General features: G+C 38.9%; 1 protein-coding gene across 1 annotated transcript in view; it reads left to right on the plus strand.

Annotated features, from left to right (window-relative positions):
- The window catches only part of gcn1 (GCN1 activator of EIF2AK4), a 58,441-nt gene that overhangs the window by 32,161 nt on the left and 12,535 nt on the right, over window positions 1–13,745 (plus strand). The window contains exons 32-47 of the mRNA XM_081349652.1: window positions 115–280; window positions 363–557; window positions 2,513–2,759; window positions 5,275–5,396; window positions 5,735–5,849; window positions 6,589–6,768; window positions 6,964–7,184; window positions 8,102–8,170; window positions 8,272–8,410; window positions 9,031–9,227; window positions 9,994–10,136; window positions 11,151–11,268; window positions 11,415–11,630; window positions 12,389–12,553; window positions 12,883–13,044; window positions 13,571–13,663. Of these exons, the coding sequence (XP_081205778.1) occupies window positions 115–280; window positions 363–557; window positions 2,513–2,759; window positions 5,275–5,396; window positions 5,735–5,849; window positions 6,589–6,768; window positions 6,964–7,184; window positions 8,102–8,170; window positions 8,272–8,410; window positions 9,031–9,227; window positions 9,994–10,136; window positions 11,151–11,268; window positions 11,415–11,630; window positions 12,389–12,553; window positions 12,883–13,044; window positions 13,571–13,663 (2,548 nt within the window). The remainder of the gene's footprint in view (window positions 1–114; window positions 281–362; window positions 558–2,512; window positions 2,760–5,274; window positions 5,397–5,734; window positions 5,850–6,588; window positions 6,769–6,963; window positions 7,185–8,101; window positions 8,171–8,271; window positions 8,411–9,030; window positions 9,228–9,993; window positions 10,137–11,150; window positions 11,269–11,414; window positions 11,631–12,388; window positions 12,554–12,882; window positions 13,045–13,570; window positions 13,664–13,745) is intronic.

Here is a 13,745-nt window from a genome sequence, read left to right on the forward strand (position 1 = left end):
ACTTACAAAGGATTATTTGTGATAATCAACATCAAGCTACAGCATTGAGTTGAAATCACCCGGAGTCATATATCAGGTGGACGGGCTTGTGAGTGATGCGTTTCCTGTGTGCAGGTGTGGCATTGCTCTGGCGCTGAATAAACTGGCCGAGTTCTTGGATGAGAGTCAGGTGTTGCCCCTGTTCCTGTTCTTCGTGCCTGACGCTCTAAACGACAGACACACAGAGGTGCGGCGCTGCATGCTGGAAGCGGCACTGTCCGCTCTCAACACACACGGCAAGGTAGTGTTACTCCATCAGACGCCCCGCCAGCCTCGCTCTCATTCTCCTGAAGCCATGTTCACTCACTGTTTCTGTCTCGCAGGACAACGTGAGCTCTCTGCTGCCCGTGTTTGAGGAGTTCCTGAAGAGCGCGCCGCAGGACGCCAGCTATGACTCTGTGAGGCAGAGTGTGGTCATCCTCATGGGCTCGCTGGCCAAACATCTGGACAAGAGTGACCCGAAAGTCAAACCCATCATGGCCAAGCTGATCACTGCCCTCTCAACTCCGTCACAACAGGTCTGAAGCTATTTTTGCTTCTTTACTTTGTATTAACATCCATCTCAGATGGTCAAGTTTATTTTTATAGCACTTTTCACAATACTCCATTGTTTCATAGCAGTAGGGCTTTGTTTACAGAATCGAATTATTAATTCAAATTAAATTGCTTTATTTTTGTCCTTGCTTATAGATGAGGTTGACAGAAGTTAGCCACTTTTGTTCCAACAGAGGATGAAATGTGTCGTTATCTATGAGTGTTAAGTGTCGTAATGTCCCAAGTGGATGCGAGGAAGAGACGTGAGACTGAAAGCACTGAAAAGCCCTCACTGTGATCTCGATTCAAACACTCACGCGATCTTCTTCCAATTCTTCTGTCTATTAAACCTTTGACAAAATCATATCGCAGCATTCAGATCTGTGTTGGCGCTGCCGCTGACCCGGAGAGAGTTGTCATAAAACAACTTCACAAACCTCATAGTATCATTATTTCTGTGATACAATAGTTCATATTATCACAGAAGTACTGGGATAAAAGTTTAAAGTTCAAATATAAACACTGATGTCTAGCGATCAAAACAGAGTAAATCAGCTTTTGATAGAAATTTGGCGCTTAAAATAATGCATTTATCGATTACATCGATTCGCCACTAGGTGGCGACAAGTGACTGTTTTATTCAAGAGAATGTAGTACTGGATGATGCTTCTGAAATAAATCAGAAAGATGTAATGAATTGTTTTTGTAAATGTGACTCATCGTATACATCATGTACAGTCTGTATACGTGTATGATTTAGCTTTTTCCCATGGTCTAATGTAAAAAAAAAACGCATTGCAACATCGAATCGGCATATATTGTATATATTATATTTTAATATTGTATCGGCACCCAAGCATCGTGATAGTATCGAATCGGGAGATAGGTGTATTGTCCCAGCCCTACAAACCAGCTTGTCCATGCATGATTAAAGGAGAACTCCGGTCAATTTTAACATTGAGCTAATTTTTTTTGTAAATTTGGAGTGCTGTCAATACAGAGAACAACGACAAAAATCGGTGTTGCCTACACCGTGTTATCGTCTTTTTAAAATTTGCACCCTGTTGACTTCAATGGGGCAAGTACTAAACCTGCTTTTAGCCTCTTAACATCCTTGATGTGTCATTACAAGTGCACAGGTCATGTGAGTGATTCCTTCAGAGTGAACACGAGTGAATCTGACTGCAGTAGATGTGAAAGATATTAATAAAAATGATGTTAATTCAGCCAGCGCACATACCTGTATTTACATCCTGTTTTCGGTCGAAGTCCACAGTAGTCGATTGTCGAGTTCACGCGCGTGATAGACCTATGCACGTGAACTCGACAATCGATTACTGTGGACTTCGACCGAAAACAGGATGTAAATACAGGTATGTGCGCTGGCTGAAATAACATCATTTTTATTCATATCTTTCACATCTACTGCAGTCAGATTCACCCGTGATCACTCTGAAGGAATCACTCACATGGCTGGACACTTGTAATGACACATCAAGGATGTTAAGAGGCTAAAAGCAGGTTTAAAACTTGCCCCATTGAAGTCAACAGGGTGCAAATTTTAAAAAGAGGATAACATGGTGTAGGCAACACAGATTTTTGTCATTGTTTTCTGTATTGACAGCACTCCAAATTTACAAAAAAATGAGCTCAATGTTAAAATTGACCGGAGTTCTCCTTTAACATGATCTTAATATTCATATTCGCATTTAGCAGATTAGAGCTGGCCGATAATATAGTTACATTTTGCTATGATACAAGCAATCAAGCAGTTGAGATTTGCTATATAGTGTGTGTGTGTGTGTGTGTGTGTATTATATATATATGTATTTGTAATTACTGTTTGGTTATTTGTCTCATTGAGTGACAGTTTAGTGATGCATATAAATGACAGCGTTAAAATATTCCCATGCATCCCTCTCTGTCTGGTCCTGCTCAGGTTCAGGAGTCGGTGGCGAGTTGTCTCCCTCCTCTGGTTCCTGCTATAAAGGAGGACGCTGGTGGGATGGTGCGGAAGCTCTTGCAGCTCCTGTTGGAGAGCGATAAATACGCCGAGCGGAAGGGAGCCGCTTACGGGCTGGCCGGGCTGGTCAAAGGTCTGGGAATCCTGTCTCTCAAACAGCAGGAGATCATGAGCACTCTGACAGACGCCATCCAGGACAAGAAGAACTCCAGACGCAGAGAAGGTGAGGGCGGAGAGGCGGTGGCGGCTTACAAAGCATTGTTTAAGGAGAAAACGAATGCATTAAATTTCAGTGAAGTGTGCTTTATTGGCATGACAAATGATTAGAGGTTGACCGATAGTGGATTTTACCGATACCGATAGCTAGGTTGGGCCATACTTGCCGATAATCGATTAATCAACCGATAGTTTTTAAAATTGATACTGGATAAAAACAAATTGCACCTTGATCATTCATTTTAGTTTGATAGTGAATTAACTTTGGTTAAAAAATAAAAACCTTAATTTAAAAATGTATTAGTACATGTTAATTAACAAGCAAACAATGAACAATCCTTATACAGCAGTTATTAACCTTAGTTAATGTTACATATGGAATTTTATTGTAAGTGTTATCATTTCATATAAATCCACAGTCATGCTTAAAGATGGCCATGCAACTTTAAATATCTACAATGCCAGAGCATTAAAATGATATAAATATTATATTACATGTATAGTCTCACACTTTTGCTTCTATTTTATAAACACTTGATGATTATCTAATCAAAATAACAAAATATGTATTAAAGTGATGATGAAAAAATAACCAAAACCGAATGCTTTTCTGATTTGTTTAGTTTCTGTCGGCTGTATGAACATATCAGTTTGCTATCTTACGTCTCTAGCTTTAAATATGCAACTTCTCTGCATATTTAATGCATAAAAGTGACCAGCTGGATATAAACTAATGCAAATAGATGGTAACAATTGTGACATTAAACATTCGGGTCGGACTTACGTTTATTTTTGTCAGTGTTTTAACCGCTTGAGGTACTACTAACGTTAGCGTCCTCTCAGCCTCGAAGGCAAACAAACATACTGTTGTGCTGTTCTTTCTCTACTAATGCAGCATTTAGTCAATAAATTAATCACTTTATAATGATATGACAAAATGTTCTGTATACATACATTTTTAGCTGTCGGTGTTTAAACGCGCGTCTGATATCAGCGCTCTCCACGCAGCAAGTGCTCTCAGTGCAGTGCAGCACGCAGAATCACGTGTCGAAATAAACAACAGGAGGCATCAGTGATAGTTTTTATTACACCTCTAGAGGCCGCTCTTGTACTGCATGATGCCAGCAGACCCTTCTCAGCTCTCTCTTAAGCCTCTGTTATACTCCAGTTTGGACGCGTACACGACAGCTGCGCACAGCTCGGACGCGGACTACTTGTATTTATACTTTCTGCTGAGGTCCGCTCGGTAAACGCGTTAAACGCATGCGCAGTAGATCGGTCTGGCCAGTATAATCGATAATATATTAAATATTTATAGTTTATATTTGCATTTATGTCAAAACCTAGACACTTTCAAACATCAAAATGACATTTATTAATATGTATTCGTGTCAAAATGACATATAAACATCTTTTCCTATTCTATTTTGCCTGGAAACGCTTCCAACAGGCTTGCGTGAAAAATAGGCATTGGTTCTATTTCTAGAATCCACGCGTTTTCCGTTTTTTCAAATTCGGCGTCCATGTTATTTCCATCTCTTTCGCGGTTTTAACCTAATGAACGCGCGCCCTTGGTCCGCGCGGTCACAAAAAATGGGAGGCACGCGCCAGTCCGCAACGAGCCTCCGCGCGCACCCCCGATGACGATTTTTACGTCACGCGGACCCTCGCGCCATCGCGGTCGCGGAAAGTATAACAGAGGCTTTACTGTGTAATGAATGACAGCGCGCGCTTCTCAGCCGCTCCAGCAACGGACGCAACCAGGAAAAACTATCGGTATGTATTTTTGCCGATAACGATAGTTCCACCAATCAACTATCGGTGCCGATTTATCGGCAAAACCGATGAATCGGTCGACCTCTACAAATGTTATATGTATTTTTTTTTTTGTAAAAATAATATTTTATTATATTTATACACTGCCTGACCAAAAAAAAGTCGCTGTTTGGATTTAAATAGGCTAATGTTTAAGAGTCTGTGATTGGATCATTATTGCAGGGATTATTATAATTCTAACATGTCATATGTTTGATGGAAATAAATGTGATGTTATTTCCATCAGGAGGTGCATCAGTTTTTGGTCAAGATCTTGTATTGTCAATGCAAGAGTCCAGCACTCTGTAAAGTCTCCTCCAGCACATCACAAACACTTTCAGTGGGTTTAAACTCTGGATTCAGAGGAGACGATTCATGTGTGGAAACCTATCATTTAAAAAAAAAATTGTTTATTAATAATAAATAAATACATTAAAACGATGCAAAAAGTGAACTGAAATTAAGTAAACCAATGATATTAACTAGTTAAATAATGATGAAATAATGGACTGATTTTGAGCTAGTGGTTAGTGCCTGAGTTGTGGTGCACATGTGGGTGAAGCAGGTTCGAGTCTCTTCCTTTCCACAGAAAGTTAAACATTTAAGAAAAAAATGTAATAAAGTAGCATGTTATAATTGAGCTAGAGCATGAAGAAAAATAGTAAGAGTTGAAGGTAATACCAAGCCCTTAATGTTCTCTCTCACAGGTGCTCTGTTCGCGTTTGAGATGTTGTGTAACATGCTGGGGAAGTTATTTGAACCGTATGTGGTCCACGTCCTCCCGCACCTGCTGCTCTGTTTTGGTGATGGGAACCAGTACGTCAGAGAGGTACGAACTCAGTTTTTTTGCCCACACTTGTGGTCTTTGCATTTGACCACTTGTCTATTTACATGATGTATTTTCGATATTTGGTTCAAGTAGGTGTGAAGACTGCAAGTCTTTCCCTTTTTATTGTGACTATCATTGCGATATTGATGCTAAAACGATATATTGTGCAGCCATTATCACATATGCTATGATAATCAGATGTTTTTATTGACTGTGTCTGTGTATTGTCACTTTTATTCTGCTTTCACTAAAGATGGACACATATATAATATTGTAAATGAATGCATGTGTCCTTTACTCTACATGCGGCGTCATGATGTGTTGTTTTGCTGTGTCAGGCTGCGGATGACTGTGCCAAGGCCGTGATGAGGAATCTGAGCGCTCACGGGGTGAAGCTGGTGCTGCCGTCTCTGCTGGTGGCGCTGGAGGAGGAGTCCTGGAGAACCAAAGCAGGTCTGCTGCTCACTGCACTGTTACATGCAGACACCGCATTCATTTCAGATATTACCCATGTGGATTTACCATATGAATGTGTAAAAATTAATTTGTGGTTTTTTTTTTTATGTGAATTATTGGGAAGCTAAATAGTTTTTGAGAGTGTAGTGTTCAGCCCTATAATTATTTTTTAATTAAAATTTTTAATTTAGTACGTTTAATAAAAAAAAGTTTTTTTTATTATAGGACATTTTATTCTAATTATTATAATGATAATATTTTATTATAATTACCATTTTTTATTTTATATTATTATTATTATTATATTTGTATTAATCACCATCTCACATGGAAATGCAGAGCATTGTCTAATTATTTCTTATAGTATTTTGTATTTTAATTATATTTATGGTTTCTTAAATACTTATGTATTTTAGATTATTAATATTTGTATTTTATAATTAATCATTATCACTGTCTCTGCAGAGCATTGTTTATTTTATTATTTTAATTTTATTATAATATTTTAATTATAATTATTTATTTCATATATTTTTTATTAATCATTATCACTGTCTCACATGGAAACGCAGAATGTTTTAAATGTATTATTTTATATTTAATTATAAATGTTTTTTATTTTAATCTTTATAATTATATATTATTATTTATTCAATATGTATATTTTTGTTGTTAATCATTATCACTATCATACATGAAGCATAGTGTTTTAGTTTTCTGTTTAATCCGTGTGTAGGGTCCGTGGAGTTGTTGGGTGCGATGGCGTACTGTGCTCCTAAGCAGTTGTCCTCGTGTCTGCCGAACATCGTCCCCAAGCTGACGGAGGTTCTGACGGACTCTCATGTGAAGGTGCAGAAGGCCGGTCAGCAAGCGCTCCGACAGATCGGCTCTGTTATCCGCAACCCTGAGATCCTGGGTATGAAACATTCATGTTTGAAGAATGTGCTTAAAGCATTATTTATCAGTCTAGGATGTTTGAAAGAATCCCAGGGGTCTGTTTGTTGTGTAAATCTGCTTGCTTTGTTTGGGTGGGAGGTGTGGCATACACAGTGTTAAAGGACTGGGGCTTTAATGTTGTGATGACACTGAACTGATATTGTGAATTCGGCAGCGATCACCCCCATCCTGCTGGACGCTTTGACTGACCCGTCTCATAGGACGCATCACTGCCTGCAAACGCTGCTGGACACCAAGTTTGTGCACTTCATCGACGCTCCGTCTCTGGCTCTGATAATGCCCATCGTCCAGAGAGCGTTCCAGGACCGATCCACCGACACGCGCAAGATGGCCGCGCAGATCATCGGAAACATGTACTCGCTAACCGACCAGAGGGTAGGACATGATTCTCACCTGACCGCAACCTAAATACTGTGTTGATGTTAGAAATGTTGAAAAGTTGACAACCTCTGGTTCCTTTTTTTTTTTTTTTACCCAAGAAATCCAAGCGGATTGGATGAGCCACATTTGCAACCATTCAAAAACAAAAGATACACATACAATACCCTTCAAAAGTTCATTAAAAAAAATAGTTGTTGGAAAAATGTATTCTGCAAGGACACATTAAATTGATCAAAAGTGACAGTTAAGACATTTATAATGTTACAAAAAAAATTATTTAAAATAAATGCTGTTCTTTTCATCATAGAATCCTGAAAATAAATCTATCAGTTTCCACAAAAATATAAAGCAGCACAACTGTTTTCAACATTGATAATAATCAGAAATGTTTCTTGAGCAGCAAATCATCATATTAGAATGATTTCTGAAGGATCATGTGACACTGAAGACACTGAATCTGAAAATTAATAAATAATATATTACATTTTAAAATATACAATCAGAAAGAAAACAGTTATTTTAAATTTCAATAATATTTCTGTTATTACTATATTTTTGACCGGAGCAAGAGACTTGTTTGTCAAAAACAAACAAAAAATTCTTAATGATTCCAAACTTTTCACTGGTATTGTAATAGCAGTTTTATTATTTATTTAATATTTCAGTGCATTCAGTTATTTATATAACTGTTTTTAATGTATTTGTTTTGTAAATAAATATTGTGGCTTGAGCATCCGCATACAGCCTGCAGTTTAAAATGGTTCGTTCTGATTATTTATATATAATTCTATTAGAATTAAATGCTTTTTAAAAAGCTTAAGTTTAGACAAGAACACCTGTTAACCATGGTAAATCACTGTAACACACGGCCTTGAGTGGCTCAATGCTCTAATATCTTTTTTTGTTTTTAGGATCTGTCTCCATACCTACCCAGCGTGATTCCAGGACTCAAAGCGTCTCTGTTGGACCCCGTGCCCGAGGTAAGATAGTCTGCACTGATCCGTGGAAACTCTTAAAGCCCACTCATAAACCGTGTTATATGGGAAGGCTGTTTTTAATGGCGTCTGTCAATCTCTCTCAGGTGCGGACCGTGTCTGCTAAGGCTCTGGGTGCCATGGTGAAGGGTATGGGCGAGTCTTGCTTCGATGATCTGGTGCCGTGGCTCATGGAGACGCTGGCGTCAGAACAGAGCTCTGTGGACCGCTCTGGTGCCGCTCAAGGTGATTCACTGCACCATTAGAGGGAAGCAGAGAGATGCAGAATACACACACACACACACACACTACCAGGGCTTGAAGTGCACCTTTCCCCAGAGGATGACATGTGCTCTTAAAAGAAGAGACTTAGAACGTAATTACTCAATATATAGATTGTCCCTTTATTAGGGAAAAACACAATTATTTAACTTAAAGGAACACGCCGACTTTTTGGGACTTTATCTTATTCACCGCATCCCCCAGAGTTAGATAAGTCCATACACACCCTTCTCATCTCCGTGCCGTAACTCTGTCTGACGCACCCACCGCTAGCCTAGCTTAGCACAAAGACGAAGTAGCAGTGCTTCTCCTTCTGAGAATATAGTTCCCAGTATATGGTTAGAAAATGGCTGTGTCTCATGTGACCTTGTTATTTGAACACGCCGTGACTATACAAATCACAAGAAGTAAATAGGAAAATGTTGGCGTTATTTTGCCACTTATTGGGAGCAGTATGCTAGCTGAAGCCGTTTACCTCCAGTATTTGTGCTAAGCTAGGCTAGCGGTGGGTGCGTCAGACAGAAATTAATTAATTAATTAAAATGAATTAATTGTATTAATGTTGTGCTGTATTCCTCTGTTAGGTCTGGCTGAGGTGATGGCAGCGTTAGGTGTGGAGAAGCTGGACAAACTGATGCCAGACGTGGTCCAGACGGCCAGTAAAGTGGACATCGCTTCTCACGTCAGAGACGGATACATCATGATGTTCATCTACCTCCCTCTGACCTTTGGGGACAAATTCACCCCATACGTGGGTCCCATCATCCCCTGCATCCTAAAGGTCAGACAACATGTTTAAACACTTATTAATCATTTCGCATTGTTTCTCTTGTGCATTTTCAAGTTCAACAGAAGTTTAAAGGTATTTAAATTGTATGATGTCAACATGAAATCAAAATTATCTGTTTTATTTATTTTCTTAAATAAATATAGACTTATTGTTTATTTTAATAATTAAGCAAATGTTTACATTTTAATATTTAAGAATTTATTTTCTTACTAATAAATTATTATTAAAGTGGTTAGTTTATTTTTCAACTATTTATTTATAAAAATAAATATTAAGAAATGTATTTTCTTAGTAATAATAATTTATTACTAAGAAAATTATCTCTATGTATTTTCTTAATTTAAATGTTCATTAATTAATGTGAATTAATATTTATTTTCGTTATATTTAAGAAAATAAATATTAATAAATAAATAAATGTTTATTTTCTTAATACATTTTCCTGGTTATTGTGCATTGATGGATCAGTCCATGTTTCACGTTTATGTAATAACTCTCGTTAACTGTATTTTTCTTTGACTTGAATCAATAATATCCCATACTACTTTTTACAATTCAGTCAGGATGGCATTCATTCCTTGTTATTTCCCACTAAATATTGTTTCACTCTCAAATTCATAATTGGCGTTGAATTACGTTACGTTGTTTATCCAGGAATATTGTTCTCATCTTGTGATAGATAAGCTGGTCTGTTTGATTGACTCTGGGTAGATAAAGATCTCTGTGTGTGTGTGTGTGTGTGTGTGTGTGTGTTCAGGCTCTGGCCGATGAGAACGAGTACGTGCGAGACACGGCCCTGCGTGCGGGCCAGCGCATCATCAGCATGTACGCCGAGACCGCCATCGCTTTACTTCTGCCAGAGCTGGAGCAGGGCCTGTTCGATGACCTCTGGAGGATCAGGTACCACACACACACACTCTCCCATCAGCCTTTTAAAGGGATAGTTCACCCAAAAATTACCCCATGATTTACTCACCCTCAAGCCATCCTAGGTGTATACGACATTCTTCTTTCAGACGAATACAATCGGAGTTATATAAAAAAATGTCCTGGCTCTTCTAAGCTTTATAATGGCAGTGAATGGGTGTATGTTTTTGGAAGTCCATCAAAGCGCATCCATCCATTATAAAAGTGCTCCACACGGCTCTGGGGGGGTTAATAAAGGCCTTCTGAAGCGAAGCGATGCGATTGTGTATGAAAAATATCCATATTTGAAACTTTATCGACTAAATTAACTAGTTTCCGGCAGACGGCCTACGCAAGTCGCCTTACGCCAAAAGAGCAACACTGGACCTGACACATAAACAAACACGGAAGCAGAGAGGATAGAGCAAAACAAAACACCAGTCAAGAATTAGAAGTCTAAAACGAGAATTTGTAAAGAGAATTGTGGGAGGAGCTTGAGTTTGTTGCCCGCGAGATGTTTGTTTGAACCGCGAGAGGCGTCAAAGCTTACGCTACTCCTACATCTACGTCATACATCGTCAAGAGTTACTCTTTTGGCGTTAGTCGACTTGCGTGCGTCCGTCTGCTAGTTATTTTAGTCAATAAAGTTTTAAATATGGATATTTTTCTTACATGAATGCATCGCTTCACTTCAGAAGGCCTTTATTAACCCCCCCAGAGCCGTGTGGAGCACTTTTATAATGGATGGATGCACTTTGAAGGACTTCCAAAAACAAAAATCCATTCACTCCCATTATAAAGCTTGGAAGAGCCAGGACATTTTTTAATATAACTCCGACTGGATTCGTCTGAAAGAATAATGTCATATACACCTAGGATGGCTTCAGGGTGAGTAAATCATGGGCTAATTTTCATTTTTGGGTGAACTATCCCTTTAAATGGTCCTTCCATCAGTTCACAAGTTCAGACTGTTGCTGGTGCTGATGCTGAGGGTTTGTGTGTTCTTAGATTCAGCTCGGTGCAGTTGCTAGGAGACCTGCTGTTCCATATCTCCGGGGTATCGGGAAAGATGACAACAGAGACGGCGTCAGAGGATGACAATTTTGGCACGGCCCAGTCAAACAAGGTAGCACATAATGAGCCCCTGGATTCATGGCATTCAGGACAGCTGTGCTTTCATTAGAATGGCAAAATAAATTCCTCACTTCCTGTTGTGTCCGTGTTCTAGGAAACGGTGTGTGTAAATGTTGTATTTTTACTGACTTTCTCCAGGCCATCATTGGAGCGCTGGGCGCAGAGAGACGTAACCGTGTGCTTTCGGGGCTCTACATGGGCCGCTCAGACACACAGCTGGTGGTGAGACAGGCGTCTCTTCATGTGTGGAAGATCGTGGTGTCCAACACGCCACGCACGCTTCGAGAAATCCTGCCCACCCTCTTCACACTTCTGCTTGGCTTCCTGGCCTCCACCTGTCCGGACAAGAGAACGGTACAACCACTGCACTCCATATTCAGTCTCAACAGAAAAACATGCATGTTTGGAAATTGGTTTCCATTCAAACAATTACATCAGAATTGTAGTAGAGTTGTAGTTTTACTTTATTTGGAAAGCAACATGTATTTTAGATCATACACATTAGGACCTAATGATATTTATTTATACATAACTTTTTAGATTTTGATTAATATAACACAGTAATCAAATTGTAGCAGGACTTTTGTGTAGTTTGGAAATCAATGTGTATTTACCTTCATACGCATTGTGCTATAATGTTTTTATCATTATTATTATTATTATGTAAAGTAATTATTATTCTAGTCTAGATTTTGATGAATAAATTACCGTAATTAAGGACTTTTATATCATTTGGAAAGCATTATGCATTTTATAGCATTATCCACATTGTGCTGTAATAATGCAGATTAATATACCATAATTATGCCATAATGAAATTAGGCAATACTTTTTAAAATTATGATTATACATTTTTTGTCCAATTTTTATTTTATTTTTTAAAATTATTTATTTATACATTTTTTGATGAATAAAATACCGTAATGAATTATAGTAGGGCGTTTACGTCATTTAGCATTATCCACATTGTGCCGTCATGTTTCCATAATTATTATTTCTTTTTTCATTATTAAATTTCTTTTCATGATAGATTTTGATGATTAACCGACAGTAATGCCTTGCTCGTGTTGTTAAAGTTAATGGTCCGTGTTTCCCCGTCTGTCCTGCTCCAGATCGCTGCTCGTACTTTGGGTGACCTGGTGAGGAAACTGGGTGAGAAGATCCTGCCCGAGATCATTCCCATCCTGGAGGAAGGTCTGCGCTCAGACAAGAGTGACGAGAGGCAGGGCGTGTGTATCGGCCTCAGCGAGATCATGAAGTCCACCAGCAAAGATGCAGTGAGTGGCAGCTGATAGAATAATGCTCAGCTGCTTGATTTTGTTCATATCATTAGCCGAACAATTTGTCCCAGGAACTCCAAATGCGATCAAAATTGGTCAACTAATCAAAATGCGGCATGAACTCAACCAATCAGCATGTTCAGCGCCCAAGTCCCACCCCTGAAAGTCCTGAACTTTGAAAAGTACTACATTCGGAGGGGGAAATATTTACCAGGAACTTCATTTCCTGCGGTGAAAACACACAGAATACCAGCCCAAAGTTCCTGGGGGAAGTTCCTGCGGTGGAAACACAGCTATTGATCATGTGACTGATGTTTGTGTGTCAGGTTCTGGTGTTCTCCGAGTCTCTGGTTCCCACCGTGAGAAAGGCGCTGTGTGATCCTCTGGAGGAGGTCCGTGAAGCGGCTGCTAAGACCTTCGAGCAGCTCCACGCCACCATCGGTCACCAGGCCCTTGACGACATTCTGCCGGCGCTGCTCAGACAACTGGTACTGCTTTCTACCCACAATCCTCGCCTTTACCTTGCACTACTGTTCTAAACACTACTGTTCAAAATATTGGGGTTGGTAAGATATCTTAATGTTTTTGGAAAGAAGTCTCTTCTGCTCACCAAGGCTGCATTTATTTGATCAAAAATACAGTAACATCTGTAATACAGTAGAAGTGGATCAAAACCTTTCATCAAAGTTATACATGAATTTTGTCTTAACTTTTTTGATCCACTTCAAATGCTGACTACTGTATTTGCAAATATTATTTAATTTTAAAGATTCTTTGATGAATAGAATGTTCAAAAGAACAGCATTTATTTGAAATATATATATTTTTTGTAACATTATAAATGTCTTTACTGTCACCTTTGGTTAATTTAATGCATCCTTGCTGAATAAAAGTATTGATTTCTTTAAAAGACGTCACACTTTTAACCCTAGTTGCCAGTTTCTGTCACCCAAGCTGCTTTGAAGCATGTATGTTTTGTGAAAAGCACTCAAATGTACATGCTTTTTGTTGCAGGAGGACGAAGAGACGTCAGAGTTTGCATTGGATGGATTGAAACAGGTCATGGCTGTGAAGAGTCGGTCGGTCCTGCCGTATCTGGTTCCCAAAGTGAGTTCTCCTTACTAGTGTCCTCTTTTAACTAACCTGATTTGTAGACTTGTGTATACAGGCTTTGACTAACTTCATAAAA

The sequence above is a fragment of the Scardinius erythrophthalmus genome (genome assembly GCF_964197995.2).
Source record: "Scardinius erythrophthalmus genome assembly, chromosome: 20".
Taxonomy (NCBI): domain Eukaryota; kingdom Metazoa; phylum Chordata; class Actinopteri; order Cypriniformes; family Leuciscidae; genus Scardinius; species Scardinius erythrophthalmus.